The sequence below is a fragment of the Austrofundulus limnaeus genome, unplaced genomic scaffold (genome assembly GCF_001266775.1).
Source record: "Austrofundulus limnaeus strain Quisiro unplaced genomic scaffold, Austrofundulus_limnaeus-1.0 Scaffold0, whole genome shotgun sequence".
NCBI classification, from domain to species: domain Eukaryota; kingdom Metazoa; phylum Chordata; class Actinopteri; order Cyprinodontiformes; family Rivulidae; genus Austrofundulus; species Austrofundulus limnaeus.
Window position 1 is genome coordinate 1,442,419 of NW_013952402.1, and position 14,556 is coordinate 1,456,974.

The 14,556-nt window shown below is 37.3% G+C and overlaps 1 protein-coding gene across 22 annotated transcripts in view; it reads right to left on the minus strand.

Annotated features, from left to right (window-relative positions):
* Positions 1 to 14,556, minus strand: part of LOC106516126 (neurexin-1a) — a 301,025-nt gene that overhangs the window by 136,137 nt on the left and 150,332 nt on the right. For all 22 annotated transcript variants that reach the window (XM_014007392.1, XM_014006916.1, XM_014007560.1 and 19 more), the window contains one exon: positions 13,470 to 13,589. In XM_014007392.1, the coding sequence (XP_013862846.1) occupies positions 13,470 to 13,589 (120 nt within the window). The remainder of the gene's footprint in view (positions 1 to 13,469; positions 13,590 to 14,556) is intronic.

A 14,556-nucleotide genomic window follows, 5' to 3' on the forward strand; every position in this document is an offset into this window, starting at 1 on the left:
GCTTTCAAGTGACAAGACCCTTAAACTTTGGAGCGGCTTTATATGTGGGGTTTTTGGGAAATTGTAGTCGGTGAGTTTACTATTTTAAACTACTTCTGTGATATTACTACTATTTCTACTTCTTGTTATCTTCTTCGTCATCGTCTTTTTCGCCAGTAGAAACATCCGGTTGTTGATCACATGACTCCCGTGATGCGAAAAAAGTGTTTCCACTGCAGTTTTGCGAAAAACACAGATTTTGATACGGCCAAAAAACCACCTCATCCTAGTGCAAAAACATTTTGTTGAAAATCGTGATTTTTTTCGAAATTGACGTGTTTCCGTTGAGCAAATTTATTTTCGAAATTCCAATTTGCGCATTTTCATGGTCAATGGAAATGCAGCTTATGTTATCTTCAGTTGTTATGACAATATTGTATATATTAAATATAAATTTGACTTTGCATCATAGCCTATCTAAATGCATTGGAACGGGCCTCTGTCTCTACTTCCTACCGTTTCAGACACTCCCACTTCAGCACATTTTCACAACACTGCTTCAAGGGAAGGGTGCTCTGTGGAGCGGAAGCTCGGCCGGGGGGGYTGAGCTCCAGGGAGGAGCTAGGTACAATAGGCGGAGCTTTGTACCAGCAAGTGTTTCAGCAGCTCCAAATGGCTACCAGGAGATTCAAGGATTTCTCAAACATGCATTAATGAGTCAAAGCAACACTCTGGGTATGTTTTTGATGAAGTGATGACATTGCAACATGATGTAAAGCACCAAAAATTATTTTGCTTACCCCCCCACCCCCACTTAAAAAGTTAGAGTAAAAGTTATTTTTATAAAGCRATGTACTGGACTTTTTTGTTTATCACAATTATTAGGGCCAGACCACAAGATTTTTAATTTATTATTATGACAATAAAGTCATAATATTTCATGARGTGTCCATTTTCCATTCCTGGGTCGGCTKACAGCTGCTGWGGACAGCTTCCAACGCATGTCACTGTGTTRATAAAGTAGTCAGATTACTTTTGGGTCACTGTTAGTGTCATACCATGGGTCAAAACAGCCATCAATTGCAATGCCACACAGTTTCAGTTTATCACATGAATCCATGGAGTTAAATAGCACAGATGCCCCAGTATACTGTAACTTCACAAGATGCTCAACATTCCTCATATTTACTCAATGGTGACTGTTTTTTTTTAGTTCTTGTAACATTCTGTCTTTATTCTCATAAAGATATGACTTTATTCATGTATTATTTTGGCTATTCTAATACAACTTTATTCTCATAATTAAAAAAAATAAATAAATACTGTAAAAAAAAATTCTAATCCAGCTCCAATCTTCCATCAAACCCAATGGTTACATTCAGCAAGTTTCACTAAAACTTCTCCAGTGGTTCATAATTGACAGATACACAAACAGACACACACTCAGACTGTGCAACAACTTTCTTGTTCGCCTTTAGCTGCCAGCGGCGGGCGATACCAAACCAACCGGTTGCCGTCTTTCAACTGAAAGTTTTTGGTGAATATGAAATGTGTCAGCACTCTTCCAAGCATGCACATCACGAATACTATGCAGGGCAGCAGATGAGCACACAATGCACTGATGCTAATTTGTGCAAAAAGGACAGAAATAGAAACATGGCGCTGTCTTAGTCATCCCAAGATGTGACATGATCCGAACAGACACACACAGAGAGTCAACACTCCATAAAAAAACACACACAAGCTGTACAGTATCCTAACACAGAGGGAGGCCAGAATGTCAATACAGTTTGTGTTATCAGCCGGCATAGCATCACAGTGGCTTCCTGTCTAAATGATTATATTAGAGTAAGTAGAGGAAACTTGAACCAGCACTGGCCTTCTGCTTTCTAAGTCAACTGTGCCTCATCAGTTGTTCCTCGTGATGCAAAGTCTGATGTTTTAAGGTTTAAACGACAACTCAATCACGACTCCTCATCGCTTTCATTACCATTTTCTATGAATCTCTCTCTCATGCGCACACACAGAGGATGACTATTACATTAAAGAAACAGAGCATATCTGTAAGGAAGGTAAAAAAAGGGGAAAAAAATCTCATTTATTTTAAATGCAGCAACCAAACAGAGATTAGTTCTGCTCTTCTGATTTGCTATGCAAGCTGTGGGGGCAACGCACATGAGGCTGATAAAACAGGCCACTAATAGGAAATAATGCAGGTTTATTTTTGTTGCATCACATCTCCAAACATTAGGGCATAATGGTGTAATGGGATGATTTCTTTCCTGGGAAAACAAATAAACAAATGCCAGATGACTTATCTTCAACCTTATGATGATTCTGTCTCAGGTGACTGAACATTAAAAAAATGTATGGAGGAAGTAAGGAAAGGTAAAAATAACTTATTTAAAATAACACCTTTTGGTTGTGCTAAGACAGGAAGCATGCAACTTTTTTATCTGCTGGTTTTAGGGAGCAGCAATATCTTTACTCGTGTTTAGAAAAAAAATTATATTTATTTTGCGGTGGACTGGACTGCAGTTTATCATCATATTGCCCACTGTCTAAAGCAATATAGCATTTTTTTTTCTCTTAAAAATTCATAAATATACAGACAAGATTGTGTGCACATTTCACAAAGTACCTTTTTCTATTGCCAATGCTGGACTAAATTCCCAGGGGTGTCAAACTCACTTTTACTCATTTTTATTTTTTGAGGGCCACATGAGCACTATAGTGGCCCTCAAAGTGCCATTGTTAATTAATGTTAACGTTTCATGTTTGACTTCAAKTAAACATGAAACATCACTTTCCTTATCCCATTGCTACAGCTGAGCACAGCTTACAAACAATAACTGGGCTCTAGCTGGTATTTCTCGCATAGAAACAGTGTTTTAACACGTCCTCTTATAAATGCTGAAAAGTACTATGTGTAAGACTGACTAACTGTGAAATAAATACTACAGAAATACTAGTTTTACTCACTGCTGAGTTGTGGTGAGCAGCTGCCATCTTGAATTCTGAACTCTCCCACTTTCCTACAGGGAATTCCCATTCATAATCGACATGCATTATGGGAGATGTAGTTTATGGTCGATACTGGCTTTAAAGCAACTTATTTTGAGACATTAGAAATGTGATATCCAACTAACTGCTCAGTAATATTATCTTTCACCTTTTAAGTTCAATTATTTTGTTGCATTAAATCATGAACTTTAAGTTTACCATTGAAGTAAAAACCATTTTTCATATTAAAGGGGCAATTTTATGTGCTTTCAAAGCCTATATTTAAATTTTATACTAAAATAAAATAACTATGTAGCATTTTCAGCTTATGAAAGAGCTATATATTTGTAAAAATCCCCAAAACATTTTACTTCTCATCTTGACAGTTTCTAAATGCTCTGAAATAGGTCTCCATCTCTTTAAGAAAATCCAACCACTTTGGTCATGCCCATTTCAGCATGTAGCCTGATGGAGTCAGAGGAAGGTGGGGGGGTGGGGGGGGGTCTCTGCCATGAGGAAGTTTGGCTTAAAGACACAACTCGGGAGGAGGAGACTATTGCAAAAGGACACAACCCAGAGGTGTTTCTGGTCCCCACCTGTCGTTTTGCTCCTCAGCATGGCTTTCTAAAAACGCTGCAGGATTTCTCAAACATGCATGAATGAGRCAAAGCAAGGCTTTGGGCATGTTTTTTATGAGTGTAAAACTATAACATGATACAAAATTCAAAAAAGTAGATTTTACGTGATATTGCCCCCTTTAAAAAAATCATAATGTCCACAAGCAAAAGCAACATAATGTTTTTTTCTCTTAAAAATTCTTAAATATACGGACATGATTGTGTGCACATTTCACAAAAATTGTTATTATTATTTTTGGTTTGGATTAAAAAAAAACTTTTTTTGGGAGGGGAGGTGTGCCCACCAGGCCAGATGGGAGTCACTCACGAGCCACATTTAGCCCACAGGCCTTGAGTTTGACACGTGCTGTATACAGTGGATTTACCATGTGTGAAAGATAAACTGATGGATTTTTGTTTCTATTTTTGGAAGTTGTTTCTATAAGAGATTTCATTTGCACCTTTCACTCAAGGGACTCTTCTGGCAAATCAAGCTTTGGACACTGCCTCATCTAGAAATTAGCTTCTTTTTTTTTTTCTTTTTTTTGAATGAGCCACTAATTTCCATAAAGCCATGTAAAGGCACACTCGATTCATCCACAGAGAAATAACATTCAAAAGTCATTGTACGTAAGCACATGCAGAGTGTGTGCGTGCGTACTGGCAAGCACTCTAAAACGTGTGTCAGTAAGTGGATGCGCGGCGATGATGATGTGTCTGAGAAGGCACAAAGCAAATCCTAACTGTCAGTGACAGAGATAGGGGTCGCAGGTCGGCAGCTTTCTGGAGGCTCTCTCTCTCGATCTCCTCTGACAGTTCCAAAGATGCGGCGGGCCGTCGGGCCACAACATCCGTCTCTGCCCGTCTCGCCTGAAATTTCTTTTCCTAAATAGATCAGCCTCTGTTTCAGAGAGCTTCTTTCTGAACAGGTCAAGGACGGATCATGTTTCCCTTTACGAGTCCACAGCATCTTTGTTAGTGAACCACTCTGTTGCACTCCAGCTAAATGGGACAACAGAGAGGCTTATTAGGAAAAGGAAAAATGCCCGTTACAGAAAATGTAAGCACACCAACTGCCTCTGCTCTTTTCTCATCTGCTCAGTCTGTTAGGCTATATTTTTTGGAGTAGAAACATGAAATATAGGTTTATAGAGGAAGCTCTATTCAGTTTGAAAAGACTTAAAATGTGCACTATTTTTTTCTTTCAAAACATCCTGTAGTTCTATAAATACAAAGACARGCTGCAGCCTCCAACACGTGAATCCATTTGCATAAAGCTGCATAATGAAAGCATCTCCTTCATAAACATGAAAACTAATATTAACGCCTAATATTAGCTCCTTTTTTTGTATTCTCCATTCAAAGCAGACCATCATTGAATCTGAACAACTTTATATAAGGTTGATACTCAGACGACACTACACTTTTCAAGTCCTGTCTGGGTTCTTGCTCATTTATAGGTTTGGAGAAATAAAAAAAATCTGCACACATGAATACTGGGTTTGTGAGTCATCTTGTGCTGCTCATCTTTACGAGGAAAATAATTCTGTAGATGTCCATTAAAACCATTTTTACATGCTAACCTGCTCTGTGAAGAAGGCACGGTTCTGCACTGAAACAAAAGGTGCAGCAGGGAAAATAATGGGAGTTTTAATGAACTGTAAATGTGTGTAAAACTCTGACACATGCTTCTGTTTAGTGAAAAGCCTTTCCTGTTTCTCTTATTGTTATAACTGCTTTAGTTTAAAAAATAAATATTTTTTGGTAGTGTAGCTGACTGAAATGAAATTACCTTCTTCGCTTCATGGAGTCACTGCAAAAAAAAAAGAGGTCAAGCAAACATTTGCTGTGCACAGTAAAAAGCATTTCGATGCATCCTCCACCACGTGACTGAGGCTTGCATCTTTCTCGGTGATAACAGCACGTGGAAACAACAAATCCAGCGGGAAGCTAAGTCAGTGCTGACCCTTWAAGAATAGGCAGAGCTATTTATATCGAAATGTAAACAACCAAAAAGGCTAAAGCTGAGGGCATGAAGTATAAGTGTGGAAAAAAATCCCATTTAATGCAGTCGCTTCATTGGTTTTTTTCCATAGACCAAAATCAAGCATGTTAGGTTAAATGACAACACTAAATTGAGTGAGAATCTGAATGCTTGTCATTCTCCTTTGTCTTTAGGTGGTTTGGTGATGGACTTGCAAACTGTCCAGGGTGTACCTTGTCTCTCACACAATGACTGCTGAAAGCACCAGTTTCCTTGTAAACCTGCATGGAAACCAGGTTTGGATGGATGGATGGATGGATGGATGGATGGATGGATGCATGTATGTTATGGATGGATATATCTATGGATGGATGATGGATGGATGGATGCTTGTATGGATGGATGGATGGATGGATGGATGCTTGTATGTATGGATGGATGGATATATGGATGGTTGGATGCATGTATGTATGGATGCATGGATGGATGCATGGATGGATGATGGATGGATGGATGGATGGATGGATGGATGGATGGATGGATGGATGGATAGATGGATGAATGGATGGATGGATGGATGGATGGATGCATGGATGGTTGGATGTATGTATGGTTGTATGCATGGATGTTTGAATGGATACATATATGGATGGATGCATGGATGAATGGATGAATGGATGGATGGATGGATGGATGGATGGATGGATGAACGGATGGATGGATGGCTGGATGGATGGATGGCACATTTAGAATGTAAATGAAACATGATGGTGTAACATGGAGCCATGACAAAAGAAAAAAAAGAATTCTGCTGCAGGGCATTTAAAAAAATCCAGAGACTGAGTTRAGAATATTGACCTGTTTGTTATAAACAATTAAATAAGTCAAAATTCACAAAATTCACTGAATAACTAACTCTAAATACACACAGCTCTTCAGCGCAAAGTGGCTTGCTTTAAATGTCACAGCTGAACATAATAGAATAATTTTGTAATYACAGAAAACGTAGCGCTACTGATCCCAAACTAAAATCAACATGCATAAATATGATTTTTTTTTATTTTTTTGTATCTTTTTAAGCAGAAATGTCCAACTCCAAACACCTCTGAAAACAGAGAAATGTTACATTTTTTACTGTTGGCTGACTCTGAAATCATACATATATTTTCAACCGTAATCATAAAATTTTTTGAAGTATTTAAGCACATGTCAGCAAACCTTTATTAAGGGTGTTTTGGCTTCTTGCCTCAATTTTCCTAGGTTTCATGTTCAATAGTCCAAGATTATGAGAAGGAAATATTCACAGTGTCACTACGTCTCCCTGCAGGATTGTTTAGCTCTGARTTTGTATCAACACGCTAATTAGTATGGCGTTGTGGAGAAATAACAGTTTATTTAACTTTATTTTCTAAAAATGTCTCACCAGACTACCATTTATTTAGGTTCTCACCACTGCAATTCAGAAACTGTATTCTGATCCAAACTGATGTGACCTGYTAACTAAAACACATAAAAACATTAGGCAAAAAATAAAGGATAAATAAAGATTTTTTTTCTTTTTTCAACAGAGATGTCGTATTAAACCCAACAGATCGCTGCATTAAAACCCAAGAGATCTCTGCATCATATATATAATTATGGCATGGTAAGACACTGCAGCTCATTCAAACTAATGCCACTCTCTGCCAGCATGAAAACACATCACATGATGAAGACTTCAGACTTAACGAGTTCCCACGGCTGTTCTTGATGTCACACCATAAGGCAAGTGAGCAATATGTCATGAATATGTAAAGCTTAAACTCATGACATTTAAAGATGTGGGTTACTACACAGAAATTCCTACTGAGAACTCATTAGACGAAGGTACAGACATGTTACAGCAGCCAGGGTGGGAGGAACTGAGACCTTGTTTCCATGCAACAGCCTTCGCAACTAGAAACCCAGTTAAATTCAGACACTCGCTCAGCTCTGAGTAAAACAGTCAGGCAAGGTAGAGGTAGTGGCTCTTTGTGCTGAGATGGAAGAGCAAATCAAATTTTTAAAAAATACTGCAAAACAAAAAAAAGAAAAACAAAACAAACAAACCAAAAAATTCATTGTGGCCAGACATGATAAAAAATATGAATGTTCTTTATTTTGAAATATTTACTCTGAAATCTGTGCAGAAATGGTTTAAGTTTGATATGTGTGAAACCAAATGCCAATCTCAAGCTCCAACACCTGAATGCCAGGTGCCGTTCCAATAGGAGTTGCGCCCACATTGGTATTTAGCAAGAGAAAACATTTGACCATGAAGATCATAGGTTGCCTTCAATGAAGGATGCCTCATCATCAGTCTAATCAAGTGTAAACTTTGAATTTATGATCCAATGCAATAAAATAACCACATTTAAAAGGTGAAGGATAATATTCCTTGTCTGGCCCCTGACCTGTTGAATTGGGTAACTGTGGCCCCATGAGCACTTTAGTTGAACAGCCCTGTTTTAATAACTCAAAATAAGCTGCTTAAAAGCCAACATGTACAATAAACTACATTTCCCATAATGCATGTCAATTATGGGAATTCCCTGTCAAAGTGGGAGAGTTCAGAATTCAAGATGGCAGCTAATCACTACAAGTCAGCAGTAGCTGCGTTTCCATTGACCATGAAAATGCGCATATTAGAATTTCGAAAATAAATTTGCTCAATAGAAACATGTCAATTTTGACAAAAAATTGCGTTTTTCAACAAAACGTTTTTGCGCTAGGATGAGGTGGTTTTTCGGCCGTATCGAAATTGGCGTTTTTCGCAAAACTGCAATGGAAACACTTTTTTTTTTGCATCACGGGAGTCACGTGATCAAGAACCGGCTGTTTCTACTGGCGGAAAAGACGACGACGAAGAAGATAACAGGAAGTAAAAGTAGTAGTAATATCACAGAAGTAGTAAAAGAAAGTAGTGAACTCACTGACTACAATTTCCCAAAAACACAGCATATGTAGCCACTACCAAGTAGGGGCTTGTCACTGGAAAGCCTCGATAAAAGACACCGACATCTCCTCTGATGATGAGCACTAGTGTCATGGTAACAACATGCTATGTGTTTACATCCATTGCCACCATGTTTGTAATGACTTATCGCGAGAACAAGTGTTTTCACGCGTGACTTTAATAGCATTTCTTACTTAATGGAAACACTGCAGTTGCGAAACTGTGTTTTTCGACATTAACAGAATATCGGCAAAGTTTAACACACATTTGCAATGGAAACGCAGCTAGTAAGTAAAAATCTCTTTTTTATTTCACATTTAGTCAGTCGTACACGTAGTACTTTTTAGCGTTTAAAAGAGGATGTGTTAAAATGTTGATTCTATGCAGGAAATACCAGGTAGAGCTCAGTTGTTTGCGGTGCTTAGCCTTAGCAGTGAGACGAGGAACGTACAGATTCCTGTTAAGTCAAAGTTAAACATGAAATGTCAAAGTTAATGACAACTGACCCTTTGATGGACGCTCATGTGGCTCTTGATAAAACTGATAAAACTGGCTCCATCGGCATGAGATACTTTGACTGAAGGCTTGTCTTTTTTCCAGCGATAGGAAAAAAATGGTTCCATTTTTCTTTTAAATGTTTTCAGACACTACAGAGGARGTTTARTTTGAAAACTAGGGRYTCAAATGACTTCCTCTGGGTATTACTTTTAGTTTGACACCCCTACAAAAAAATTAAATATCAAAAGGCAGGGGCAAATTTGGTTAAAATTTGTTTGTGACAATCGGTGCACTTACAGCTATGAATAATTAGAGATCTGGTTCACAGGGTTTATATTGGGATTAAGTGAAATGATCAAAAACGCTCATGTTCGTGCAGTCAAATAATCGTCCCCTCTCATCTGAGATGTTAATGGATTTTATTCAATTRGTTATATTGAAAAGCTCCGCCCAGCTTACAGACAGATAGCTCTTCTATGATGGGTTAAATAATGATACTTTTTTCCCTTTATTTCATAATAAAATTATATAATACTAGTTAATTAACATATTTAGATAAGAAGCATCCTTCTGCATATTCCCATTCACRCATTCTTCATGTTTATCACTATGGTCTTTTTTTGGGTTAGTTCATTATTTAATTTTTAAGCCGAGAAAAAAAAACAAGAACATTTTCTTTGCTGATAACAGAAAATGGCAATTTAGCTATCTAGATCCGTCCTGCCCTYCAGCAGATCAAATAATCTTTACTCTGAATGTGCAAAATATTCTTGCCAGCATCTAAGCACGTTTGGGAAAATGGTTACTGAAGTGAGTGCACAGAAGCACTTAAGACAGATTCTCCCATATCTCTGGGCACAATGTCTTCTCGAAGCTAGGCCAAGCGTTCAATACGCAAGACCCAAATTTTTGCAGAGACATAGATTTGTTTGGCAGAAGTGCATTYAAAGAGGGGCCACATCCCGAGCGGAGATAAAGTCTCTTCACGAGATAGCATGCTGTTTTCTCCAGTGCATCATACTTTCCTTCCCACCCCCACCCCTCACCCCATTATTGCCCTTACTACTGGAATGGGTGTCCCTTTGTATTGATTGAAACCAAAATAAGTGGTTCAATCCTCGCGTGCCAACACAGAGGAATGGGACACAACTATCTGCAACATTTCCTAAGGGCCTGAATTTGATCTGGGCATGAAAGTTCTGAAACACAATGACCCACTCTGAAAGAAAATTCATTTATAGGAAGTTAGATGAAAAAAAAAAAAAAACCTTTTTTGCCTCTATGACTTAAAATTTCTGTGTATTAAAATAATCAAATAAATGCCAAATTGTTTTTACTAAAATTATATATATATATATAAAACATACATTATCTTTTTTATGAACACCCCAAAATTGATTCTTCTTTTTAAATAATACATTTCTTGCTATTGAAGTCAGAGGCAAGACATCAATGTACCATGTGGATTTGTCTGCATTACTTGCAAGTTAACTTTATAAAAGTAAAGCTAAAGCATAAAGAAAATAACACATTTTCACCTTTACAAGCTTTACATTCCGTTCAGTTCAATTTATATTTATGCACAATGGACCACGGACTATTCACAAGACACAAGGACAAACAAATGATAAATAAAAACTTTGAGGCGTTAGAAAMCTAATGAAAGAGCGCACGTTTTTGCCCCTCAGCCACAGAGACAATGGTCCAGACTCGAGCCCAGGCTTTATTGTTGCGATAATATTGACATGGCAGTAATAGCTGGAGCAATAAAACTTGGTGGAGGAGCGACCAAGCAAGACAAAAACTGCATGGAGGCCAGGGCCTTTCGTTCGCTGCAGCTTCAGTACGACCCACTTCAGTTCAACAACAAACACCACTCAGTTTGTCTCTGTACATTAACCTCAGACGCTTGACCACTGCAGGCTAATTCCCTCTGGACGTCCACGCTACAGTTAAACAAACACYTACACACACCAAACAAATTTAAACCTAATCTAGAACAATCTGCAAAACCCCCAGTAAACATTTCAAAGCAACTAAGCAATAGAACAAGCCTTAACTTACTGTACATTTTAATATAACATGTGCTCATCTTTGGGTTGCATTGTTTTGCAGTTGCAAAAAAGCAGCGGTGACTTCACCACGCAGATAAACACGGTCTATTTCCCATGTCAAATTCACTAACTAAAAAGGGGTTCGAGAGCATTTTCAGCTCTATTTATATTGGCAACATAAACAGCATGCAGAGACAGGACAAAACGCATGAATAACACCATTCAGAAGACTCATAATTCGTTTTAAAAAGCACCGTTTTCAGAGAGAGAGAGAAAAAGATGATTCATTTTTGCCAGCACATGGCTGGGTTTTATTTCCAAAAAAGAAAAATATAAATAAAATAAAATAAATTATGAACACATCACAGGGATTAAATATTTGAGGGGATGATAAAAAAGACAACCTTTTTTTTCTCTCTATTTCATCATCTTGCCAATCACTTTGAATAGAAAAGGTGCAGCCACTGTTGGGAGAAGCTGAAATGCTTTTATCAAGCTGTAACATACTAAAAACGCAGCCAAAAAATGAAAGAAAATAAATGAATAAAAATGAAAAGAACGCAGTGTGTCGATACCAAGAGCACAGGCGCTGTGCAAGGTTTTAGGCAACAACAAACAACAACAACAACAACAACAACAACAACAACAACAACTTAAATGCAAAATGTTAATTTGTATTTTAATACAATTATTTCTTTAGATATTTAAATCCAACTACTTCAACATATGTGATGGACTTGGACAGTTGGATGTGGGCACCAGCGACCCCTGTGGCCCAGATAGGTACACTGCAAAAAATGTCCACCTAACCAAGTTTTAAAATCTTATATCCAGCCAAAAAGTATTTTTGATCTTATTTTGAGACGGATTTACTAAACAAGAACTGATTGTGTAAGAATAATAATCTTGTTTTCAGAATGTGTAAGATTATTTGTCTTGTTAGTCTGAAAATTTGACTCAAATTAAGTCAAAATATCTGCCAATGGAGTAAGAAAATTTTACTTGGTAAGACTTCTTGAAATACTTGATTTGACTCAATTTTTTATTATTTCAAGAATCTTACAAAGTAAAATTTTCTTACTCCACTGGCAGATATTTTGACTTGAGTCCAATTTTCAGGCTGACAAGACAAATAATCTTACACATTCTGAAAACAAGATGATTATTCTTACACAATCTGTTCTTGTTTAGTAAATCAGTCTCAAAACAAGATCAAAAATACTTTTTGGCTGGATAGATGYTTTTAAAACTTGGTTATATGGACAGTTTTTGCAGTGTAGAAATGGGCAAAGATCACAGGAGGTTAAAAAAAACCTGTTTTCTATTCCTTTAAAACTCAAGACAGGTTCACAACGAGGTCACCAACAAAAATATCCACTGAGCGCACCCCTATTCTTTTCTGATGCAAACAGTTGGAGGAATAAAAAAAGTAGAGGAAGGSTTTAAAGCTCACTTATCGCAGACACAAGAATTCTTTTAGTGCTCTCATTGGACGGAGATGTGTTCAGGGTGTAAGTCTGTAAATGCTTTCTGTTGATAACAAAAGACAGGATCTTATCAAACTGGTAGAAATGACACAGAATGCATTAACATTTGAGGGGCTTTCTCCTCTGCTTTGGTGACATTACCAGAGTGTCCACTTTGCTCCTTCTTTTTTTATTTAATGCAGTTTAGCTCTCTGCCCATTCACCCCTTACTGTGTGAAGTGCTGCAGAAGAAATTAATGACCAAACAAAGCCGCCCTTTTGCACAGTTTGCATAAGTGAGAATGCCTTTTTTTTATCAGATAAAACAGATATTACCCTAAAAGCTTTATAATGAGCATTTGGTCRGTCAAGTGGAAGGCCTAGTTCATCTATGAGTGAGATTAATATCACCTGAAGCAATTATTACAGGATGTGGATCAGAAAGTTTGGATGTATGTGTTGCAATTGCACCAGCATTAAATAATAATAATAAAAGAAAGAAATAATTTGAACAAAATTACAAAAATACAATAAATGAATGTTTTTGTCAACATAATTAAATTGTCTGCATGTTTCATTGCTTGTTGTTCATTTAGTAAAACATGAGCGAGCATGTTGCTCCCTCTAGTGGCACGTCTCACAAATGAGTTTAACCGTTCCCGTGGGTTCCGMTTTTTGCTTTGCAGAGTCGCATCAGCTTCCAGCTCCACAAATGAAGACAATGTCTTTAAAACAAAACCATTAAAAAACTTTGTTTTAAATCTTCTTCATGTGAAACTAACATGGCAGAACTTCAAAAGTGGTTTGACTCGGCTGTCGTGCAGAGTTCAGGATATGTGAAAGCAACAAAAAAGTACTTTGACAGCTGAGAATTAAAAAAAAGATGAGTCCTACCGTCATTGCACAAAGGTCCTCCAAATGTCGTCATGCTGCAGTCGCAGCTGAAGCCCTCCCACTGCTGAAGACACACGCCCTGGTTGGCACACGAGTCCTCTTGGCACGTGGTGCTGGGGCCTGAATAAAACGYGAAATCCCAGTTGTGTTAATACAACGCCAGCAGCAACGTCAGGTTCACGTCAAAGTGCAAAAACGTGTTACGTTGAACGTTCACACACATCATTATTTCTTTTTTCAAACGAGAATGTACACAGAACAAACATACAGAGCGAGCTGTAAGGTAACGTCTTGTGTTRATTCTGACAGATTCTGGTTTAAATGTCATTTGTTACAAAGCACCTGCCTGAAGTCTCAGTTTATTAAGATTTATTCATTAAATGTAGAAAAAAAAACACTCATGTATAAAAACAGCCTAAAGAAAACATTTAAATAAAATCATGCAATTTTAATGTTTGAACTGGACAGGCACTGAATATTTACATATTTAAAGTTACATTTTCATGTTCAAGAGAATTACATTATGTTACATTACAACTGCATGAAATACAAATTATAGTAAGTAGTAGAGTTTATTTTTTTCAATCTACAGTATATATTACTGAATACTGTGTTCCTATAGAGTACATTAGACAATAAAATTCCCATTTTATTATTATTCTTTTTTTATTATTCTTTTTTAGCTGAGTTTACATGTTTAAACATGCATGCAGGTTAATTGGCCCTAGGTGTGAGTGAAGGCGGATGTTTGTCTCTTCGTGGCCCTGTGATGGACTTGCTCTCCAGGATGAATCCTTCTGACCCAAAATGAAGAAATGGGTAAAAACAAAAATAATAATAAATGATAGATGGATGTTTCTTCTGTTTTTGTGTGAGTTGGTGTTATATTATAGTTAGTAGAAGTTGCCAGAATGGTAGACAACATACAGTTGAACCATGAGTGAATTTATGGGCTTTGTAAAATATATTAAAAAGGGATCCTCAGAGAACACAGTGTCTCAGGATGAATGGGATTTATTGACCTCTGAACCTGTCTGGCAGTGAAATTATTGTTTAAAAGTCATAAATGTGTTATACCATTATATAT